The sequence below is a fragment of the Raphanus sativus genome, chromosome 1 (genome assembly GCF_000801105.2).
Source record: "Raphanus sativus cultivar WK10039 chromosome 1, ASM80110v3, whole genome shotgun sequence".
In the NCBI taxonomy this organism is placed as follows: domain Eukaryota; kingdom Viridiplantae; phylum Streptophyta; class Magnoliopsida; order Brassicales; family Brassicaceae; genus Raphanus; species Raphanus sativus.
The window spans coordinates 11285770-11310390 of record NC_079511.1 but is presented as its reverse complement, the minus strand read 5'-3'; the positions used below and the strand labels follow the sequence as shown (position 1 = coordinate 11310390).

Below are 24621 nucleotides of genomic sequence, written 5' to 3'. Positions count from 1 at the left end.
GTACTCTCTATGTTTCTAAATAATATATTTTTATATTTTCATGTATATCTTTATTTAAAGCTAAATATGTATAAAATTTAAACTATATCTATTTAAAAAAAAAATCTTAAAACATTTATTTTTTGGAATTTTCTCTTATTTGATGGAGAAAATGTCATTTTGTTTTATTTCTTTAGTTGATATACTTTTCTTTTCTGACTAGTTCCAATATATGTGTGTGTATATATATATATTTTTTTTTTGGTAACAGACTAGTTCTAATATTATATCATTTCTAAATATAATTCAAATTTGGTTGGAAAGAAATCGTATTGAGCAAAGGGAGAAAAACAAACCCAAATTAGATGTAACCAAAAACTATTTCCTAGTCATCATTTTTTGTTGTCTTGTCCTAATTTACAACTTGCCAAAATAATAGCAGAAATTTTAAAAATGAAAAAACAAATTTGAAAAGAAGAAAAAAAAATGAAATTGTCACAAGGCGTTTATCATCGTCTGCTTCTTGGAACACCCCAACGCAAACAGATCAACCTCCCGAGATCTCTTCTTGCCACCACCGTACTCTGCTGCGACGTCGTTTGATTTAGCGTTAGTCGTCGCATTAGAAATGTTGACCCCGAATAGCCTAATCACACTCCGAACCGGCGTGATTTCCTCCGTACCGGACTGAACTCTCCAGTCAATATACAATTGCCGGTCAGGACCGGTCGACCTCTCGAAGCAAACCACGTCTCCGGCTCGGAGATTCTTCTCCTTAACGAACCGGCTCCATCCCTTGGTCAACACGTAACTTTGACTGCTGTTCCAGTACGAGTAACGGAACCGCCACACCTTCCCCGTCCTGTCTTCCAAATTAATCAAAACGCCTTTCGTCGGAGAAGGAGCCATCGCCGTCACCGCCGTCGCCGTCGTCATCGCCGGTAACGGAAAATGCTTCTCCGCGTGCTGTTTCGGTATCACCAACCGGTTAAGCTTCCCGACGTCGCTAGGCGTAACGGCTTTCTCGAAAAGTACCTCACGCGCTCTCGAAACGCCGTCGTTTCCGTGAGAGCTACTCATCGTCGCCGTCCCTGACTTTCCGTTACCGTTACCGTCAAGGAACTTCCGTCTGCTCTGCTGAAGCTCGTCGGCGTAAGTGTGTTTCCTCAGCATATCAACGATCTCGGCCTTGGAGTGAGCCTCGAGGAAAGCAGACTCAGCGTCTGCGGCTCCGTCGAGCGCCGTCGCCGGCGGGGACTTGAAGTTCGTGACGGCGTCGCGTCCCCGGAATCTCCGAGCGGCGATGTCGTAGGAAGCGGCGGCCTCTTCCTCCTCGTTGAAAGTGCCGAGCCAGACGCGCTGGTGCTTCTCGTAAATCTGAGCGCCCCATCTCCCGTTGGGCTGAGGGACGACGCCTTTGAACTTCGACGACGGGAGCTTCCGCGACTCTGTCTCGACGCCGTTCTCCGAATCAAGCACGACGCTGCTTCCGCCGCTTCCCATTCTGTAGAGACGCATCGTCGCCTGAGGAGGAGGAGGAGAGAGTTTCTTTTTCGCCGAGGGAGTAGAGATGGAGAGAGAGCCTGAAGTGTTGTTGCTGGTACTGTCATCTATACAGCTGTTATCCATTGTGTTAGAGGGAGAATATGAGTTCTTGAGAGAGAGAAATGGGTTGTGTTTTATCAAGAGATGGGGTTGGAGTGTGTATATATATATACAAAGGGAAGTGCATGTACGTTCCCTTTGATATTATATTTTTTGTTTTTTGTGTTTGTCAAAAAAATTATAGGATATTAGAAAGATAAATGTAAAATGTGGGTGATGTATATAAAAGAATAAGATAAAATGATTATAAATGAGGGAAGATGCAGAAGAGTAGGGTCAAGTCTTGCAAGAATGGCAACATGTTATAGTTGGAGGAAGTTTCATGGGAAGAGAGATGGAGAGGGTCAGTCCAAAAATATGGGTACTAGTGTTATACGGTCTTTTTACTTTGGTACCTTTTAATTGGTCCTCTTTTTTTGTTGTTGGCATAATTAATATCCCTTATTCGGTTATTTTTATCTTATTTTATTTTTATATATTGGTATTGAATGATGTGTCTATATCAGATGTATTGTGAACATGTACGTTAGGATGGAATCTGTTTTTGTAAATTTCACTACGAGACAAAGAATAATACTAGCAAATGAGATTCTTGATGCATTGAGATTTGAGAAACCGAAAATAGAACAAAGAAAAATCCCTGTTTTACATTGAAAACAACGGTGAATATTAGCATAACTTTAAGTTTTTATATTCATTTCGTTTTAGACCCCGGTGACAAAGCTTGTTAAACAGAGAGTAGTAATCCTGAAAGTTGAAACCAGTGACCCGAATGGTCCATATGGAAATGGAGACCTGTAGAAATATGTCTAAATTATTGTCTAGAGTTGACTACCCGAGAGAAAAATAATGAATAATGGGCAATGTGTAGCAAAGATGGCCAAGTAGGGAGCCAAGTGGGGAGGGGGTTCACATGACATTTGGACCCTCCCTTTTCTTTATTTTGTTGCAATTATCTATTTAAGTTGTGCATCCCCCTTTGAAGCTTTTCTTGGAAACTATTATTCCCCATTCCACATTTGGTATGTGACGTGTCTTTACATATTATGCAATTTGTTTGCTTTTGATAGAGACTCATGAGCATTATCGGTTCCTTCTATGTTTCCCAGAAGTCCTTTGCTACTTTAGATGGTTTTATCCTCTAACTCTAATCACTTCTTTGTACGTAGAATCTTTTTAACATCAGTTTCAATTATCTCGAGTGTTCAACATCACTTATATTTTATATAATTCAAAGCATACCATCCACATAAGATTGTTTGTTGTTATCCATCAGTTGGAGAGGAGATTCACATATTGGAAATAGGTAAGAAACTTGAATAATATATAAAAGATTTGGATCACTGTATTTATTATCAATTGGTTTTAAGTTAAAAACTCATAAACTTGTCATGATATTAGAATGGGTTCACACTTTGACCCATTAACAGACGAAAGGAATGGTATTGGTGAGATATAGTTGATATTCCCGCTTTGTGTAGGAACTGTGCTCTATTGGCTGAGCTAAACCAACCAAAGCTCTCCTAAACCACTGAACTTCCTCTGTCGCATTTTATTTCATTTGTATGTAGTTTTTCCCCTCTGATTTTTTAAAAAACGTGTATTCCACGTCATCAGAGCAAAACTACACAATTGGTATGAACACAGAACTTTTTTTTTGAATGAATGCAGAACTTAACGTCAACTTCTGTTGTTCTGATCGCATTCATAAGTTATAACAATGAGTTCTAGACTTCTTGTCCTACACAATTATTTGGTCAATTATGTTGATCATGATTAAATAGGATAATAAGAAAGGGGACAAAGAAGATCAAGAGGATGATTGTATGTGAAGGGGAGATGAATCCATTGTATCGCCCAAGGCTATATTCTTGTACGGAGCAGAGTACCTAATTCCCTTCTTTTTCGTGGTCCTACCTTCCTTCAAATGTTTATCCATTTTTTTCGAAACAAAAGTAAATTACTTACCCATTTTTAAAGAGTTATGATGTATATTATATGAACTTACTATTTCCGGAAACAAATTATTAACGTCTTCTGTTGTAAACAATGATCTTAAAGAGTTAAAACGACTGTTTTACAAAAAGGAGTTAAACCGAGCTAGACACTGAACCCATTTGATTAGTGGGTCTCGGACTCACAACTCAATCATGTTTCAACCCATTCCCACCAAATTTATTAATAATTCACCTTTATATGTTCGTTCGATTGGTAATGCATGTAACTTCGAAATTATTGCTGTAAAAAAAATTTGTAGACTTTTTGCTGTAATTTTAAATTTTATTGCTGTAGAATTTTATGGAAAGCACTAAAAAATTACTTTGAATATTTGGTTCTGCAGAGCACTTCTACAGCTGTAAGTTATTTCAAGAGCTGTGGTTTAAAAAATAAATTAAAGCTCTCATTTTGGTGCTTTAAAAATAAATGGGGCTGTGGAGAGCACCCACAGCCATTACCAATCACACCCATAATTCAACCTAGACTTCGATTTGAACATCCGCGCGGATATATTTTTTAAAAAAATATGTTACTATTTATTTTTTATGTCACTATTATATACTCCCTCTGTTTTTAAAAGATGTATGTTCTAGAAATTTTTTTTGTTTCAAAAAGATATATTTTTCATATTTTCAATGTAATTTTTGTCAACTAATTATGAATAATTGTGAATCTCAAAAACATTAATTGCATTTCTTGAAATCTTATTGGTTTAGAAATATAGGAAATATAAAATAACAAAAAACTATGCACTAATAAGTAAGTTTTAATATGTTTTATTAAAAAGTGTGAAAATCTCAAAACATCTATTATTTAAAAACAGAGGGAGTATCATATATGTGTATCATCATATAATTAATTATATTATATATGTATCATCATATAAATCATCATATAATAATAGTATTTTATATATATCATCATATAAATAATCACATATTTTATATTTAAAACTTAATGTGAAATATAAAAACTATAATTTAAGTTGGTGTTTGAAATTCGGCTTTGTATTGTATTTTTATCTACATTGAAAACATTTTTTATAATGGTTACTGGAAAATATTTTAGTAAAAATCAAATTTTGAATATATGTATATTTCTGAATTAATTTTGATATAAATTAATTTTAAATTAATTTTAATTTGAAATGAGTATATAAAGTTTAATTTTGTTTTTATGATTATTTTAAACAAAAGATGTTTTAGTTAATTAGATTGAGCTATTTTCATATATTTTAAAGTTGACTCAGATAGATAATTTCTCATGATATAATAAATTTCTAATTTTTCTTAATAACATAATTTCATTACTTTTTTAATATATTGATATTTATGTTTCCAAACAACATTATATGTTTATACTGTTATCCATGTTTCCAATAATTTTCAAATGTATTTCAGTTTTAATAATATAGATATCCACAATCATTAACTATTATTTACTGAAACTTCATTAAACTCAAAAAATGAAATAACAATAGTTTATTAATAACTTACCTTAATCAAAAGACCTTGTTTTCCGTCATAATTATTATCAAAGGCTATAACATTTTAGAAGAAAATAACAAAAAAATAAATGGTAAGATAACCTCATGGTTGTCTTGATTAGATGTACCATGCAAGATTACATTAGTTCAGAATCAGTTTGGTGTAACTCAAGGTGTCGTTAATGAAGAAATGGGCCATGCAAAAATGCAAGTGGGGTGAAGACAACGAGTAGGATGTTTTCCTAAGGATGAAAAGGTCAGCATTCAGCACCATGCATCCTCCTCGTTTCTTCTGTATGGACCCAAACTTCATCCTATTTTAAGTAATATCCCAGTTTCATCTCAGCCGTTCGTTTTGGATTCTTATCTCCCATCGCCAAGTTTGGTGGAGAGAATATATATACACCGACATATATATTTATGCCTTCATCTAACATTATATATAGTATTTTTGTTGGGGATAATCAGGTTGGCCTAACTAATTAACTCAAATCCAGTGGAGTGGTACTTAGAAAACCATGGCCTAACTTAGGCCACTTTGCCAAAACTAATTAAGTACAGTATTAAATTATGTATGGGTTTCTTAGATATAAAAATACAAATAAAACGTGACACAAAGTGTGCGATATATTTAATCAACTTCATTCAATCCAAACTCATCTGATTATATTATTTCTCGGTCAACTAAACTAATTATATTATGTCATTGTATAGTTTCTAATAACTTCTAACTGTGATTTGATTTGGCGGATTTGTGGGGATCTTTTACTTGGGAGCTTTTATAATTAACTAAATTAATATACAGAATTATCTGTTTATTTTCCTTTATAAATTCACACAAATTTCTTTTACTTCCCTGTTAAACAAGTTTTCACCATTTTTATAAACTGAAAAGATGATTTGTTTGCGAAGTTTCTCATCACATAATATGCTAGTAGGCGGAAACTATTTTTAAATTAATGTAAACAAATATATTCGGGTGTATCACACGCCTAGTAATCCAGATAGGACATCAAGACCCTTTAAAATTACGACAACCAATTAAGCTACAAGTTATGATATTTTTACTGTTTGCCAGCGTTTAAATTATTTGAAAATGTTAAGTATTAATATTTATATTGTGGAATAGTGGTAATTATTTAACAAAAGTTTACACATGCAAAAGTTTGAAAAAGGGATACTGCTTTTGTTGACCAGTGAAGGAATTCTAAAGAGAATCATAACCATGGTTACGTGACGTGGGTTTCACGTGGACTCCTGATCCGACCTGAATGCCACATTACTTAAACCCATATTGGCTTTTGTCTTATTCGTCTTTGTTTTATATACCAACTCACCATTGGTTTAGGACTTTTAAGTAAGTTTTGTTTTCTTTTTTGAGTGGAAGTAAGTAGTTGTTCCAACTACTTGTTATATACTTACGAAGCAAGAAGATTAACCATAATTCATAAACATATAATATCCGCTGTTATAAATTTGAGCAAACATAAAAAATAAAAAAATTGAGCAAACATATTTTGGTGGAATGTGGCAACCTTCTGCCGACAGACATGGTACGCACAAACCAACATTTATAAAAGTCAAATAAATCTTTATTTAAAACCAATTGGTTTATTATTATGTCTGAAAGCAACAAAACAGTCTAGTTTTAATTTTCTATAAGCAACTATATATGTATATAGTCTATCTGTGTACGTATTTTTTTCTTATCAATAATTATTTTAAAGTTTTCTTCGTGCTCTGGTTTGTAAAGATAAGATTGCTTTTATTTTCTTCCTGCAAGTTGCTACTCCTAGTTGCTCACTTTAACCCTACAGAGTTGTATGTATATTCACACATGTACATGTAATATATATATATGAAGATGTCTAGTATATAGATGTGTTGTGTGTGTATATTAGTATATGTACATATAATGACTAAGTCTTTTCAAATATTATGACATTTACGCTCTTCAAAGCCACCCAGAAAAGAACATCACATGATATCGCTGGTCTTGATGCCATTCCAAGCTGAGTATTTTCGAATACGTAATGTTTGTTGTTTGTACATGTAGATTGATTTTTGCTATCTCGATTACGTAATCTTTTAGTGTACGTAACACGTATGTGAACCATAATTAAGTTAGTAAACAAATGAGTCCAGTGCTAAAAGATGTGTTATATAAATAATCATGAGTGGCATATAGTTAAAATTTAAAAACGAGCTGGTCCATTAAGAGTTAGATAGCATAATTATAAATATGTTAACCCAAAAGACCCGGTGGCCATTAGCTTACGTGCATCGAGGTCAACGAAGTCAATATAATTGCCAAAATATTTGTACAGCAATACAACTATAACAACGTTCGTTTTAAGTTATAACTATACTCACCCTGTACATTTTTTGCCTTCAAAGTGAACAATCAGCATTCCGTTGACTTGGAAAATCGTTGTCCGCTATATAAATTAATATCTTTATTAGTTGATAAATACTATATGTTAATGTTATTACGTAATTTTGTCTTCTGAATTAAATAAGACTAGATGTATCGTCTTGACAAAGATAATAAACCAGCAGTACCACCTAGGCTTAGTTATGTATACCCACCCATTTGAAATCAACACGAGAATATAATTTCTTTTTGTTTATGTAACTTAACGTATAAAGTTGAAATCACGTGAACGATTTCAAATCGAAGACCATATCAAGTTGGTTGTAGTAATTAATAGATGCATTCTCATATTCTTTTTTCATTAGATCTATGAGAAGAAAATTCAGTATATTATTATTTTATATAGAAGTTCGAGTTTTTCAAAGAGTGTGGACGAATTGAATACACAAAATATCTGATAGCTCCGCAATAACGAACATTTGTAACTGCGATATATATTGTTGTTCCTGGAGTGTGAAGTATATATTCAACGTTCTTGTTGTGATTTTGGATGAACGCTGGAGTCGTTAAACATGAAAAGAACAAACAAATTGAGACAACTTTTTTCTAGGGTTTCTCATTATACGTTTGAGAACTCGGTTCAATTATGAATACGAAATATGTATTAAGCTTAGAAAATATATATATGATGATTGAATGATAATGATTAAATTAAGTGTATGTTGTTCTGTTAGTTTATCAGAAACTATTTAAATGAAGTGAGTTTTCTGACCCAAAAAATGAAGTGAGTTTATATAGTACGCTCTCAACACAATAAATTAATTATGACTTTCCAGAAATTATTATAAGTATTATAGAATAAAGTTTCTAAGATAGTGATGGACGGTTTTATATGATCTGAATTTACACATAAGCTGAGATAGACATAAATGCATTCCATACATAGAAATAAGATTACTAAGGATAACGACTAGAAGCTTAGTGTCCAAATCAGCATTATACATATAAACACTACACGGCTCCAAACCGCGCCTTTAAGGCTTCGAATGGTAAAAGCGGTTCAAGCAGTGCAGATCAAGCGGATCAAGCGGATCAAGCAGGAGAAGTGTAGATCAAGCAGATCAAGCAGGAGAAGTGCAGATCAAACGGATCAAACAGAATATACAGGAGAAATGCGAAACAATCAGAACAAACAGTTATTATAGTTCAGAACAAACAGTTATTATAGTTCTAAATGAAAAGGTCCAAATAAAGTAGATTAAATGTTTAAAATATTATAATAAAATATATCAAAGTATATAATATATAAATATAGTACATAAATAACAAAAATTATTGCACTAAATTCATAAAGTCACAATTTTAAAATAAAAATTTAATGATATATCTCTTCCATTATTGTCATATTTCAATTATATTACTATATATTTTCATAATACATATCATAATTAAATATATAAATGAAATATACATCTCCTCTTCATAAGTATACATATTTAAATTATATTACTATATATTTGCGTGATACAAAATATGCATCTCTTATATTAGTATACATATTTAAACTATATTACTATAGATATACATAATATATTGAAATATGTATTATATTAAAATGATTATTTTAAAAAGTAAAAATTATATAACAAAAAATAATAAGTAAAGATATGATAATTTTGTATTGTTAAAGTTGTAAATAAAATAAAGTAAAAATATTATATTTATAAGACTAGATAAATATATTTTAAAATTATGTGTTGTAACAAAGTTATTTATTGACCAAACAAAAAAAGCAGATCAGTACCATCAAATGTTAGTGGATAAGATCTGCATGCAGATCTCCTGCTTTTTTCACAAAAAGACAAAAAATATTGAACTGCATGCAGATCTCCCGCTTGAACTGCTTTTACAAACAGAAAATGGTGAATGGTGAATGTAGTGCGGGAGAACTGCATGTGGCGGGAGAACCGCACTTGTCCCGCTGCTCCATTCGGACCCTAAGACGGGACCTGTATGGAATAAGGCTCCAGTGTCAACTATTCAACATTTACAATTGGACACCGTCAAATATTCCAATTTCAAGTGGGAAAATTAAATTTTAAAGGAGAAATAATAAAACTAATGGAAGAAGAAGTGTGAACGGTACTTCACAGAGGGAAAAATGTATTGTTAGCTTACAAGTCAAAGCTTTAAAAGAAAGAATAAAACTTTACAAGCCAGTCGATAGAAATGATGAAACGAAACCGTGTATTACATACAGGTTACACTAAACAAACATAAACAACATGTATTGAGGAGTAGACGATTCCGAGATAAGTATGAAAAGTCTCGGGGTCGTACTACTAGTTAAGTTTATACAAAAGTCAGAACGTTAACTTAAAACAACAAAAAATATGTAAGATAATTAAAAATGGAAAACAAAGGTTGTCACTTATCATCACCTCACGGGGTCAGTTGACAAACTTTGCAGCTCATTCATTCACTTTTTCGAGAAAAAAAATATTTTTCACTAATTTTTAAATTTCGTTTCGCAGCTTATCTTCTCTTTTTTTTTGTAACACTCGCAGCTCATCTTCTTTGTCAAAGGAATATCATTTTATTTACAAGTATTTCAATAGACATTTGCTCATTGATTATTTAAGGCCTTTTAGTGGTTGAAAATTTAAATTTGAGAGACTGGTTGCTTAGCCAAAAATGCTAGGTTAGCCTCATTTTTTTGCTAGATATTTTACTTTTTGTTAAAGAAGGTTCTTCTATTGTAAACTGAACTATATGTAATTTTCTTTAAGTTTCAGTGAACTGTTATGGAGATAACATCTAAAATCTCGTACAGTCAAATCTCAAAGCGTCCCTGTCTCTTGGCCCAATATATATCCGCAAAGTAAATTTTGACAAGACAAACTCAAAAATTCAAAATCATCATCTTTACAGTTACGGGCTGATCGTTGGCCCATTTACAAAGAAGACATCGTAAAAGTCCAAGGAGAAACTTTTTCTTTGATCAAAACTAAGGAAAATCATTTTACCAAAGCTCTTTAGTCACATTATATAGCTTTTGACCGAGTTTTCTCTTCGACATCGACACAATACATGTTACAAGATTATATAACATTTGTGTTACTAACAAAACTCTACTTCCGGAGAGTAGAAGTAAAGCAGAACATGAAAAGGCATAAAACCACATAATTAAACCTTTATAAAGTACGAACGTAATGTGAAACATCTCACAATAATCACAAACTAAGTAAAGAGCCTTGATTGGCTAATGTAGTAGTAGTAGGCAGCTTTTTGCTTACACCAACAACATAAGCATGGTCATGCGCATAAGGCTGAAGAGTCACTTGCTCTACTGGTCTCAACTCATCCGCTTGCAGCTTCTTTCTTTCGTCCGAGTAAACTTTTTCTGGTTGCATTGATAAGTGATGTATATCGGCCTGGATGAAGAATTAAAAAACCTTAAATATTGACCAAAACTAAAAGATAATTATTTGATTTGAATCAAGGATTTTGAGTGTTATTACTTAACATTTATTATGATCGAAAAGTGACCTCCAGTTTTGAGGAAGAAAGACGCATTCAGAGATAATATCATAGCCTGCATAGTATAGGTAACATACTAACACATATATAAAGTCTCACATAGACATGAATCTTTAAAAAAATGACTTACGACAAGAAGATGCATTGCTTATAAAGAGATTTAAAGTAGTACTATGGAGTATGCGGAATTCAAATCGAAGTATGATCACCGTCTACTAGTTTTGGATGTATACTTTTCAATGCAAGCATATAATACTATACAATGCAATATGGTGATGAATATTAGTAAGATAAAACCTCATCTGGCTGAGCAAGATCAGCGCATATGACATCAACCATGCTCACAAGCATTTTGTATTTAGCAGGATTTCGAGCATCTTCAATGATTGGTATCAGATTAGGTCTCCTCTTTGCCATACACCAACTCTCTTCCACTTCTCTCAGAAATCTCGACAGCATAAACACATCCCTCCTACCAACCAAAAAAGCAAGTATAAAGCAAACAATACAAATAAATATAAAATCAAGGGTTAGGTTTTAAGGGTTCACTTCACTTACAGGTCCAACAATATCAGAAACATGAGATACAGTGGTTCCAGAAGCAGCACCAAGGTAAAGAACTTTAGCACCAGGTTTCTACAATTTCACGAACCAAAAGTCTTTATAAAAATATGTCGGAAAAACGATTGTTGTTACTTGATGAAATAAAAAGGTAAGACCACCCACAATGGGGGATGATGATGAATCCTTAGCCTAAATCTTAGGGTAGTTTTAATTAAATATGATTAATTTTCGTAATAGAGCTAAGGATTGGTCCGTCGGGAAGGGATTTAAGGATTGAGTCCGTGAGGACGTGGCAAGGCGTGAGTGGTCCGTCCGGCTGGGGTTGTGTTTAGCGTGTGGAAAAAAAATTCACAATCTTTATGACGAAAAAAAAATTGAGAGCAACTTTTCTAAGGCGACGAAGAAGACGAAGAGGAAGGAGATCTTAGGGTCCCCTCCAGATGACTACACCAATCACCATCGGAAAATAAGCTTCGGCAGAGTAATTCTCTCGCTAATGGAGCCTGCTCAGATCGAATCTGATTTGATATCCTCGTCTGAGACGGCGCGTTTGATTTCTTTGACGAGACCCGGATCAGGCATGCGTCGCACGCCGGTAAGTGTTGCTTTCGCGATCTCACTGCTTTACTAGATTTGGCGTTTCGACATCATAATGTTGTGATTTGATGAAGTGTTTCTTGCACTAACTTGATGTTTTATCTTATAGCTTGGTGCTATTAGAAAGCTGCGTTTGATCCTAATGATTGGTTGTCAATAATATCTATGTTTCTTATTTATTTTGATGCCCTGAGACTTGAGTGGTTTGGCTGTACTACATCATGCTTAGCTTAAGGCTCTTTGAAATGCTATTAGAAAGCTGCGTTTGAGATACTGCTCCTCTTTATCAGACAGCTTATTGTGCATTCATAAAGTTCTGGACTCCAATTCCTTCTAAGTAATTGGTAGTTGTAACTGTGCCATGTATCAGACAGCTTTGTGCTACTCTCTGTTCCCTGATTCTGATTATTTTCCAACTCTATGCAATATCACAGGAAGGATGGCTTTCTGGACATTGATAAAAAGTCTGCTGCTCTTTGCAAATGCGTTTGTTTCATCCACCGTGTCTACTCCTCAGACCTCGAGCTTGCAGGAGCTGAAGCAAAGTGTGTTATTTGCTTGTCTGAATTCGAACAAGGTGATAGTAAATTGCAGGTTTTTTTTCATGTTTCTTGATGTTTCAAGCTAAGCCCGTTCAATAATGATGTTTTGTAGTAATGTATCAATCGTTATGTTGGTTGATGTTTCGAACGGGCTTAGCTTTGCTTCGTAATGAAACGAGGATTCTCATAATCTCCTTCTAGCTCCACTCCTCCTCCTTCATCCAGATTCAAATCCAACCCTCAAGGTTCGAATCGATTTCTCTTGCAAGTTGTTTCGGTATTAACTCTGTAACTTGTTTTTAGTTTCTGTTTTACTGTCTTGTTTCTGTTTCAGTACTTTTGGAATCATTTGCTTAATAATTAAAAAGCTTAAAGTCAGATTCTTTTGTTGGGTTTGAGGACATACAAGAGGAGGTGATTCAGAGTATGATGAAGAGGAGAGCACAAAGAAGTTTGCGAGGAAAGTAGCTGATCATTATACTCACCAAACTCTGGAAGAGAGCGAAGCTAGTCTCATCATTCATCTGAAGAAATTCAACAATTGGGTTTGATCACTCATTCACTTTTTATCATCTCTTAGACATTGTTATTTCAGTTTTTTTTTAAATTTTTTTTTTTTATTCTAAGGATTCCAAATTGGAATACACCATTGTAGACATTTTTTTGTAATGAATCCTTAACTATTTAAACAAAAAATCTAAAAAAAAAAAATTAATAAAATATGGCTAAGGTTTCCACAATGGAATCCACCATTGTGGATGCTCTAATGGCACTTTACGATCCAAAAGTTGTCAGGACCACAAATAATTGCAGCAGCTAAATCAGAGCGGAAAGGGTCCCAAACTCTGTATTCAACCTCAGTTCCATCTTCGTTCTACAAAACAATCAAAGAGCCTAAACTATAAGAATAGAACAAGAAAAATGTTAGCTGATTACAACGCTTTCATGGAGAAATATACAAACAAGAACAGGAAATAAATCATCTGGTTCTAACACATGTTTCCATCAAAGAAACGTTAGAGAGCAAACACCATATATACCTGCACAGAGAGTCTCTCCTCATTGTAAACGGCTTCACCAGGTACCAAGTTCTTAGTGAGAAGAGTACAATCTCTACCCTTAGCAATCATGAACACTCCTGCGTGCCTGTGAGGAGTCACTTTCACTTTGTTCCCTCCCTCCATTCTTCAAGGGCCTCTAATGACACTGCTTAGCATAAACCATGTACATATATAAACCGATATTAAAATAATCAGAGAGAGTATATGAGTAAACTTAGCTCCCATTAGACCATTGGATTGAAGCAGTGAAGACTCAAAACAGTCTAACCCTAACGATCAATTCAGCCAGAGATATTGTGATAACTAAAGCGCGTTTAGATAACGAGTATAGGTCAAACGGAGCTACTGTGGTCCGTGGATTAAGAAACAAGGAGAAAAACGGCTTTTAGGGGTTCTTAAAACCCGCCACCTCCAGCTAAAAATAATAACACAATTAAAAATTAAATATACCAGACGTTTAAAAATGTATCATTTAGCGAATATTAAAAATAATTTAAATTTTGATTACAAATATATATTTTGGTTAATTATTTTTTATAATTTTTAACCAATCGAAGTTTAATAAATACAATTAATTTATTCAAAATTTACAATTTACCATTATTATCTAATAAAATTGCACTGAAAATATAAACAATTTATTATTTTTTTAGATACCTTTTTTTCAAAACATGATTTTTTTGGAACTGCTATTACAAAACAATCAATTAGTATTACAAAAAAAAATAAGCAATATCAGCTAAACATAAATATCATGGTAATAATACACTGGTGAAATTGGGAAAGCTTTTAGTTGTTTGCTATTTCCGTACTTTATAATGCACCCTAAATTAGGATCACTCGATCGGACAGATAAGGGGATATGATCTCAGACAGATTGAATGAGAAATGAAGGATTAAAGGGTCGTACAGAAGATGCGGAAGACTATTGATATTCCCGAAGCCAATTTATTGCCAGATGTGATGCACCGGTCCAATAAAAGGACAGCCTCGATCTGTTGTCGGATATGATGCACTGGTCCAACGAGAAAGAGAAAGTTACTTGGAGTTAACTACACCAAGAATAAGAAAAGATAGATTCCTTCTCAAGATTCCAAAAATAATCACTCAAAACTTTTTTTTATTTCATTGATCAAATAGTCTTTATATAATAGGCAAAGCATACAAAAGATTTAGTCAAAACCTAAAAACTTGAAAACTCATAAATATTATAGACTTGAATAAAGACCAAAGACTAAGAATTTTGACCAAATTTGGGAATTTGTGGTCGCAATACTCTTTAGTTGATCGTGTCTTTTTGCATGGTCGACAGTTTCTGAATTGCTGTCAGATTATTATATTATTCGACCATGTCTTGCATTTTTTTGTTGGATCATTCTTTCTTTGGACTGAAACATGTTTATAAATATATTTTTATTAATCATCAAGTCCATCTCATTTAATCCAAAACCCATAAGCCAAGCTTTCTTAATTTGTTTTTCCGGCTGATTTGGAGTGCATAACCTTGAACTCAGTATTTTTAATAATTTAGGATAAGCTATCCTGGCAAATTGATGTTTATAAATTTCAACTTATACAGTTCTTTTGATAGAATATTCAAGTCATCCCATTAGCATGCTCTCTTCCACCAAATCGCTTGTGATGCAAGGAATCTATCATCTTCAAAAATCACGGAATATGTTCAATGTTCATTGACATATTTGGTTTAAAGAAGGGGTTTTGGCTCCGGCACAACTCTATAGATATGTTCAACATATGGAAAATAATCTGCTGAACTTAGAGGGTATCAATTCTTGTCGTCCATATCGATTCTAATTGTAACCAGTTTTTTTAAGATACTAAACTACTAACAAAGCTGGATCTGAGATTTTGGAATTATAAATATTTCTTTAGAAATTTTAATATTTTTTTTTTGGTAATTTGAAGGCCTAAGCATATGTAAAGAACCTTTAAAATTCTGGAGACCAGAGCTAATGTTCTATTGGATTTTGCCTAGATCCAGCTATGACTACTAACAAGAGTAAGCTAGTTCCTTGGGTAATCTAGGTTAGCCCTAGTTTTTTATGGGTACTGAAAATAGAGTTATTTGAGTCTTAACCTTGGACCTTGGTCATCGTCTTCCAAGTGTTACGGATTGTGTAGAGTTATATTCTTGGATATGGAATAGACATTGGGGGGGGGGGGGGAGGGGCTACTATTTCATTCAGCTCTATAGCCAAGTAGATAAAATACACCCAACATAAGTGCTTCTTTATCAAATGATGAATACCCAAAACACTAGACATAGAAACATATATCCATCTTTTACTTTAAAACAACAAACATGAATCCAAACCACACTGGTCCACAGTTTTACTGAGCTTCTGACTTGGATGGTCGGTCCATACACACCAAGTATCTTTCTATGCAGCTGCAGCCTTTTGTTTCTTTGGCATGCGGTAACCGCCCACAACACATGCATGGTCACGCTCAAACGGCTCCAAAGTCACCTGTTCTCTTGGCTTAAACTGCTCTTGCTGCAGCTTCTTCACCTCGCTCTGAAACACTGCTTCTGCTAGAACCGTTAGGTCAATACAGATTACCCAAATGAAGTGATTTGGTGGTGCGAGGAGAATCAGATGAAGGATTACAGTTTTTAGGGAAAATGAAGCGGTCAGTACTAAGATTCTCACCTTCAAGAGTTCGGGAAATGGGTTACTCTTTCAATTAAAGAAAACATAAACGGAAAACCGCAAAAGAACAAAGATAATCTTTTTGCCGCTACTGCAACTGAGTCTCTAGCTTCAATAACAGCATAAAAAGCAATAATCGCCTAGAAGTTGCAATGAGGAAAACTTCACTCTATGATTTGATAGAAAATATAATGTAGTAAAGAAAAAGAGAGTTCTGAGCAGAAGATTCATGGCGCTTTTGTTGGGAGTATAAAAGTTGAAAGGCTAATAGGAAACAAAATATATTTGAGGGATGATATCATTAGCTAGTCTTTACAACCAGGGAAGTGTCATCTCATGTTTCACTGTTTTAATTTGTACTTTTACATATCGGTTCGGCTCTGACCCATGAAAAGAAAACTACCAGTTAGATTTTACATTGTAAAGAGAAATTATGTTAATCCATATATGGCGTGATATCCATTGATCTGAAACAAAAAAAAAGACAGGAACAAACAATGTCGAGTATGGTACATACACAAAAACACAGGGAAGGGCGTAACTGGCGTAAGTAAGAATGTTTTTGTTGTCAATTAATAATAATTTACCATACATATCATTTCTAAGAAAACCCCAAAAATGAAATTACAGTGAAGCAAGATCTTACTTACTCTTCATGCAATGCCCCCTTCTTCAATGTTTATTTGTCGTTTTCTTGAGGAGTAATGCTTTGTATACTAATTACACAGAAAAACCTCTAATACTCAATCTCATCTCCTTGCTCCCTGTCCAAATCAAACCTCTCTTTCTCGGCTATTGCGAATTTAAAGGAAGTGTAGGCATTCCTTTAGCATGTTGACTCTCCATTTCCAGTAGCATTAGCGACTTCTGCCTCTGGTATCTGTTTCTCTTTGCTGCAAGCGCTGCACAACACATACAAAGAGGAGAGAGAGAGAGTGAGATCAAGATTCACGAATGTCTTTTTGATGTTGTTCAAATTATGAGGACTTTTTTTTCACTCACATGTTAGATCGGTAGGAGGTGCAAAGTCGTAATCATGTCTTCCTCTCCAGATGCAGCACAAGTAAATGACCAAGAGTACCAGAACCAACACCACCACACAAGATACGGCTATGGCTATTTTACCTCCTTTGGATAAGTGGCCATTCTCCCATAACAGTGGACACGAGGGAAGAGAGGGAACCCCACATAGTCCTTTGTTTCCAGAGAGACTGCAAGAAATTGGACCCTTTTTCAGTTCAGTCATGATTGTGAGCTAATAGATTAAAGAAGAAAGCAATTATTATTTTTTTTTTTTGAACAAAGAAAGCAATTAATAAAAAGAAAAGATTAAAGTTGCCATAAACAGAACAAAAAGAGACGACTATTAGATATGTGGAGACTTTAAAAATTAACTTACTCGATAATTCCACCATGAACACCAACTGAATAAACCTCCTCAGGTACCTTTCCTTGCAACTCGTTGCCATTCAAAAGCCTAACAACACATCATAAGATAAAATCATTCGGAGTTTTTTATTTAACGTCAAATATATTTTGGTTGTCACTAAAGCCTTGTTAAATTCAATAAACAGCTTCTTACACGAGCTTTAAGCTTGAAGTGGACAAACTTTCAGGTATAGGTCCAGTGAGCTGATTGTTTGACAAGTCACTGCAACCCCCACAATATGCAAACAAATGAGCACAAATATACAGAGCCAAAAAAACTGTGTCAATGGCATTCTCCCAGTACAATATCGCTGTTTTATTGTCATCTTAAACGCATAACATTTATCAGAAACTACCTACAATTTGAGGCAGTAGCAAAAAATAGAAAGGGTCTCCCATCAACGATAAAATTTGGCAAACTAATCATGAACTGAGGTGTGTTAAACTTACAGACTCGCAAGGGATTTATGACCAAGACCTGAAGGTAGTGGACCAGTTAAGGAATTTGAACTCAAGTTCCTGCAATCATAACAAAAAAGGAATATTTCTAAATTACGAGATAGATAATAGAGTGAAATTTCATATATCAACCACTATTCATACACATGATAGTCAGCATGGATCCAACTGCATTAATAATGATTAACGAGCTATGAACTCTGAGATAGATAAACCAAGTTAATAGCTGATACTTACAGGCTATTCAAATCTGTCAGGAGGCTAATCTGTTCACTGATGAATCCTTTTAAGCCTTGGCTTCCAAGGTCTCTGAAACATGTCAGAAAAAAAAAACAAATGATATAAGACATCAAGTAAGTTCTTTGTCTCCCGGCTAATCACACATAATGTGACAATGAATAAGACAAGCAATCTCTAAATTACTAAATGACACTCACATTTGGAATATAACAAGAGCAGATCCTTGTGGGTTAGGCCGGCATTGGACTCCTTCCCAAGCGTCCCAGCTAGTAGGAGCACAAGGATCACCATTCCAACCCATCCTATCAGGAACACGCAATGAATCCTTCAACGCTTTCATAGCAGCCACTGCAGAAAAAAAAAACAACATTTTAGCTGAAAACATGATAGAAATGTAAAAAATCAAGTGTCCCTTACTCTGTTCAGGCACCGTAGCCATATCAGCAGGAACAATGGCGTAAGTCTCTAGCCCGCTAATAATCGGTGCTCCAGCAATAGGCGAGAGCTTGACCGTCAAAGTAGTACTACTCAGATTCTTAACCGTATAATTCAAACTATAAGCCGCGAAACCTCCGACCTCCTTGAACACATCAACCCTCCTCACTTTGTCATCGTTCACCACAAGATCAAACACCCTCTCACCACCTTTCTTCACCGTCGAATCAATCTCCGAGAAATGGAACCACAGCAAGTAATCAAGCTTGGCATCAACCTCCAGCTCGTAAACCAGCGGTCCACCTCCGGAAACCGTAACCGCCGTCTGGTACAGCTTAACCGGGAAATAATTAGGAGCCTGATCAACTCCTCCCTTGATCTTCTCCACCGTGGACAACGACCTCGCAACCGGTTTCGTCTCCTCGGAGCGGAAATCCTCGTCTGACTGCCACGACCGACCGAAACTATCTGTGTCGTTGGTGAAACCAGGCCCCCACTGGTCGGAACCGCAGGTGAGCCTCCCGTAGTTAACCAACAGAACGTCTTTACCAGTCCCGTCGGCGTCGTAGGAGGAGGGATCCACTTGGAGGACCTCGAGGGAGCCAACGACGGGAGGATCGGTGGCGATGCTGTAGAAGCAGAGATCGAGCTCGCCGTCGGAGACGAAGGCGAAGAGATCGGAGTAGGAGCCGTCGCGGAGGAAGGGCTCGGGCCAGGGGGATCGCCAGGAGAAGACGAGGGTGCCTTCGACGGAGACGTCGAAGGAGGGGGAGTGTGATTTGCCGTCGTAGTTGTCGTAGACGGTGAAGGTTCTGATGTAGTAGCGGCCGGGGGAGGGGAGGGGGAGGAGGTAGCAGTTTTTCTTGCCGGAGGAGAGGGGGAAGTAGCGGACGGTTTTCTCGGCGACGTGGTGGAAGAGGAGAGGCTCGGAGACGACGGAGGTGGATCCGCCGGAGTAGAATTGGTCGGGGAGCCATGTGCGGTTGAAGGCGTCGGTGGAAGGCTCGGGGCTTCCACAGTCAATGAAGAAAGAAGTATCTGCAAAACAAGAAAGATTGTTATCAGATCTAAGACGGAGAGAGAGAGAGAGGGAGGAACTTACTGAATGGAGAGGAGAGAGAGAGGGGAAGGATCAGGAAGAGGGAGGAGAGAGAGAGGAAGAAGGAGGAGGAGGGAGATAAGGGCATTGTTGGAATTTGGATTAGTGAAGGAGTAATGGAGAGAGTAAAGGAGGGGGAAGAAGCATGTATGGGCACTGTGAGAGACAGCTTGCTACATACAATACAAAAAGAACATAAACAAAAGAGATGATGAAAGATTGAAAGGCGAGATTAGCGGGTGGACTGAGTTGAGAGTTCGGTCATTTAAAGACATTTACAACACTTGTTGCTGACTTTATTAGTTTCACTTTTCCCCCTATATTTAGGCGTCGCTTTTTTATTATTTTCTCTTTTCTATATTCGTTTTTTCGAGAAAGGGTTTAATATTCGGTTTTAGACTAACTTTGTTTGAATAAACCTGATTACCGATTAGTTTTTTTTTTTGCTCATTGTAATAATGCAATTGAATAATACTTTATTTATTTTATAAAGAATTTCATTTTAATATTGTTTTCTTATTGCAAAAAAAAATATTCCTTGAACTTTCAGTATTATTTATACTTATTTTGATTACTAAATATTTTAATTTTTCTTCACCAAAAATTATTATCTCAAAAAATTATTAGTTACATAACTAAAAATGTTAAAATATTAATAGGGAATTTCAATCATGTACTATTTTACTCCATTATTTTCCTTTTTGTTTCTTATTATACGATATAAAATTAAATTATTTTTCGGAATGGAAGTACACACAGAACAGGAGTAGATAGATAATGAATGAGGGAGTGACTCGCGGGAAAAGCTAATAGATAAAAAAAAAAGAGTTACGGCGGTGAATGAATCAACTTCTACCTGTTACCATGACGTGGACACCATGCACTACCAGACAAATATTCACCATCACCACCTAAAATTCACCGTCAATCTACTACTAAACCCCGACCAAATATTACCTTTTTTAATTTCAGAACACGCCAGATTAGTTCTGAATCTTGTGTTTTATTTGGTGACCAAGTCTTAACGAAATTTAATTAGTAACAAATTAAACTCTCATATATTTTCTTTCTGATGGAGAGATAGATAACTAAGTAGAATTTTGTGAACATGGTGCCCACTTTGTTGTAATCAGTTCCGTTATATTTTAATCAATTGCTTGATTACTAAGTATATGATTTTACAATGAAATTTTGGAAGAGGAAAGGAGTAACGTGGTTAGTGGTTTGAAGAGTAACCGTGTCAGCTTCAGAGGACAAACGCGCTCGGTGTATTATTAAATTCTCTGAACTCTGAATCCGTGACTCCATCTCCTTGTCGTTTCCTTCACCGTACTACTACAAAATAAGAGAATAGACAAAAACCCGGTCTAATAACTCACCAACTCCCAGTTTTCTCTAAGATTGCAATTGACTTATGTTGCCAGATTCAATGGGCTTTAAAAAGCCTAGTCCACTGATTTTACACGTACGGCTCTAGAGTTCGATCCAACGAGTTTTTTTCCCGACACTGATGTCAACCAAATCTCAACGTATTGAAACAACAAAAATAAATATGGTGCTCAAAGCAGAGATAAAGCAAAATAAAAGATGCTGGAAACAAGAAAGAAAGCTGAAAATGAAGAAGCACCTAATTCAAAAATAAATATGCAGGCTGTGGGGTTCGAACCCACGCGCACTTATGTGCAGAAGAACTTAAGTCTTCCCCCTTAACCACTCGGGCAAACCTGCTGATTGATATTTTCACATACCGTTTATTTATTAACCTTTATAGAAATATTTTGTTAAGAACAACAAAAACAAAAGAAAACTAGGAGAAACCTGTTTTGCTATAGCAATTGGCTCAAGGGGGAAAGCTTGTGAAAACATTCACCGATGCAATAGTCTCTAGTAGCCATGATTGATCAGTCTAGCAGACTCATGAAACTCTCAAAAGCACCAATTTACATAAGGACATCATTGATAAACGTTCCAAAGTAGTTGTTCTAAATCCGAGAAAAAAAAACAGTTTGAAAGCAAGCATTTGAGGCGCATAGAGAAAATATCATACATCAACGTGGCACCGTTTTGCCAACCAAAAAATTATCAGTGAGTTCACATAGTCTTGGATCTCGTGGGAGTCCTGTTTTGTCAGTCAGTCTTTCCAGTGCCCCAAGCGAGAAAGCTCTCCTGTGATCCAAATTCCTGAACACACATAACAAAAACAACACTCATTTAGCTTCTTTTTTTTCTGTACATGATTGCATCAAAAAAGGTTTTAACAAACCAAAGGGATATTTAGGTTTTACCAGCTGGCTCAGACGAAACTCGGGTGGAGTATCAAGATCTATGTTGGAGGGGTCAAGAACGAGTTTCTGACAATCCTCCAGATCCCTTTTGAAGTCTTCTGATCCTCCCAAGTGTGCGTAATCACCAAAACATGGCTGCTTGTTCCTTGACCCTCCTCCATTGTTTGCGTCCTGTGACCCCACCTGCAGGAGATCATCGCAAAGAGACAAGTGTTCCACAAGCTGTTGCGAGTCCAATATAAACTGAGATCCACCACTGTCGAACCAATTCGGATCTTGGTCGTTTCCATCTTCCTCAGCAGCAGCTTGGTTTTCATTTTCATCTTTCTCTCTGTCTTCTTGCTCGTTTCCATCTTCCTTACCATTCTCTTTCTCTTCTTCATCATACACCATTATTTCATTATCTCGGTTTTCAATCCAGGTCTCAGGTCCAGGCTCATCCTCTGAGCTTGTTCTTTCATGGTTACGTTGAACTCCCTGAACCTCATCTTCCATATACACTGCCTCTGATATCTTCGTTACCGGGAAACAAATGAACAAGTGTCAAACCACAAGCACATGAGTTTATCAAAAGAAAGCAGCAGAATAAGAAACTTTTACCTCAGCAAGAGAAACCTCAGGGGCAGCTACATAGTCATCTGGGAAGTGAGAATCAGAGCAAAGTCGAACAGCTTGTTGAGGCTCCGGTGTAAACAGTTTGGGAGTGAGAGGATCCGATTTAGGAGTGGTTGTTGTTGCAGCAAAGATATCATCAGAGACATCCTGCTCACCTTTATCACCACCACCTTGCTTGAGTATCTGCTGTGGCTGCTGGTAGAATATCTTGGAAACAACGTAGTCGCCATCTTTCTCATCTTCGTCTGTCCCCAAATGGTACTGGTGCATCACCCAGTTCGTTTTCACGGCTTTCCCACCGTAGAGAACCATTATCTTCTTGCAGCCTCTCTGAACACCGTCCAACACAACCGGTTTAGTTCTTCCAGTCTTGTGCCAGCGCACATCCCCGAAATCATCGTCGTGAATCTTCCTACGCTTTCGAGTTCCCGTGCTGTAAGCTTTGATTGCTCTGTGGAAGAAGTGGGACACAGTCCCATCTTGCTTAACGCCTAGAAATATTTTCAAATTTTGATTATAAGTACTTAAAGATAAAACTTGGCAGGACTCGTTTGATGACTAGAAACAAAAAAAAGGCTAACCTGGTAAGTTCTTAGGATGTGTGTAACAGATACCATCATCTTGATTGACGGTTGGGATGAACTCATCGATGAAAGGGTGGGAGCTTAAACCCAACAAACCAGATTTTGCAAGCAAATGCCAGATGATCTCTGGATCAGAAGGATCGAATTTGACACCTCGTGGCAAGCCTGGCCAGTCATCAACTTCCTGGAAAAATGTAACAAAACTTGTGCTGAGAATATATCAGGAGAATGGACATGGAAAAAAAAGAAGGTAAAAAGAGCAAAGCGTACATCGTTGTTGTCGATGACGTGATGACAGTTGGGACAGTGTTTTGTAGGATTGCTGTTCCACACCACTTGGTGAGGGTCATGCTGACCAGATGCACTCTTGATTTTGGTTGCAATGCGGTTACTATCAACCAGCCACGATCGTCTGCAAGAAAGAGTATCAATTTGGTGAAGACAGTAAGTTCATAGCCACAACTATGGAAAAAAGATGTTACCAAACAAAACAGACATAGGCTCTAATGAAAAAGGATCAAAGACCTAGATTTTGGGATACATGTGACATATTGTGAATACTTATTAGCTGTAAAAAAATATAAAGTAATGTTTTCTATACAACGCAGCTCTTACGCGCTAAACTTATACATCAGCAGAAAATTAAAATCAACAGGGCTCTATTGACTCACTAAAAGCGGAATCAAAAGTTTCGAATTTTTTTTTTCGATTGAAATTGACAGTAATCAGGCAAACTCAAAACTGGATGACCTAGATGAGTATCAGGGAGAGATAGAAGAAAGAAGTGCTTACCCAGCCATGAGTGAAGCTCGATGATGAGAAAAGCAGAGAAGAAGAACCCTAGACAAATCTCTTGGGAAGTTTGAAGTTTGATATTTGTGTCCCACTTTGAAGTTTCCTCGAATATCGATATCTCGACTCCGGTTTAATACTGTTTGCTTTTTCTTTTCTTTTTTTTGTTTGCGAAGAGGGAAACAATTTAGATTTTTAAGAAAATAAAATCCCGTAAATAACTGGCAAGTGGGGGGGGGGAGATATATTGAGAGAGAGAGAGGCGA

At 35.9% G+C, this 24621-nt stretch overlaps 3 protein-coding genes, 1 long non-coding RNA gene, 1 other non-coding gene and 1 pseudogene across 6 annotated transcripts; 1 reads left to right on the top strand and 5 right to left on the bottom strand.

Annotated features, from left to right (window-relative positions):
• Nucleotides 1-290: 290 nt before the first annotated feature.
• LOC108829008 (AP2/ERF and B3 domain-containing transcription repressor TEM1) lies at nt 291-1674 on the bottom strand. Its single transcript, XM_018602690.2, has one exon. The coding sequence runs from the start codon at nt 1606-1608 to the stop codon at nt 475-477; it is 1134 nt and encodes a 377-aa protein (XP_018458192.2). The 5' UTR covers nt 1609-1674; the 3' UTR covers nt 291-474.
• Nucleotides 1675-10659: 8985 nt separating this feature from the next.
• Nucleotides 10660-14140, bottom strand: LOC108805634 (rRNA 2'-O-methyltransferase fibrillarin 1-like; annotated as a pseudogene).
• Nucleotides 11880-13548, top strand: LOC130512345 (uncharacterized). 2 transcript variants are annotated; one of them, XR_008945862.1, is made up of 4 exons: nt 11880-12141; nt 12578-12720; nt 12798-12930; nt 13020-13470. It is a non-coding gene; the product is annotated as an uncharacterized LOC130512345 (long non-coding RNA). The 2 variants fall into 2 exon arrangements; XR_008945854.1 differs by having other exon boundaries at nt 12798-13548.
• Nucleotides 14141-16960: 2820 nt separating the features above from the next.
• Nucleotides 16961-20331, bottom strand: LOC108812351 (receptor-like protein 4). The gene is made up of 9 exons (XM_018584599.2): nt 20083-20331; nt 18963-20018; nt 18743-18893; nt 18543-18614; nt 18297-18365; nt 18001-18069; nt 17818-17895; nt 17421-17629; nt 16961-17320 (listed from the first exon to the last, which is right to left on the bottom strand). Exons 1-9 carry the CDS (start codon nt 20165-20167, stop codon nt 17211-17213), a joined length of 1899 nt encoding a protein of 632 aa, XP_018440101.1. The 5' UTR covers nt 20168-20331; the 3' UTR covers nt 16961-17210.
• A 1393-nt stretch (nt 20332-21724) lies between these two features.
• On the bottom strand, nt 21725-21807 carry TRNAL-UAA (transfer RNA leucine (anticodon UAA)). The gene has a single exon. It is a non-coding gene; the product is annotated as a tRNA-Leu (tRNA).
• Nucleotides 21808-22003: 196 nt separating this feature from the next.
• Nucleotides 22004-24542, bottom strand: LOC108857160 (SUPPRESSOR OF GAMMA RESPONSE 1). Its single transcript, XM_018631141.2, has 6 exons — nt 24356-24542; nt 23834-23975; nt 23561-23747; nt 22965-23470; nt 22365-22877; nt 22004-22260 (listed from the first exon to the last, which is right to left on the bottom strand). The coding sequence occupies exons 1-6, from the start codon at nt 24361-24363 to the stop codon at nt 22207-22209; spliced, it is 1410 nt and encodes a 469-aa protein (XP_018486643.1). The 5' UTR covers nt 24364-24542; the 3' UTR covers nt 22004-22206.
• Between the last annotated feature and the right edge of the window lie 79 nt (nt 24543-24621).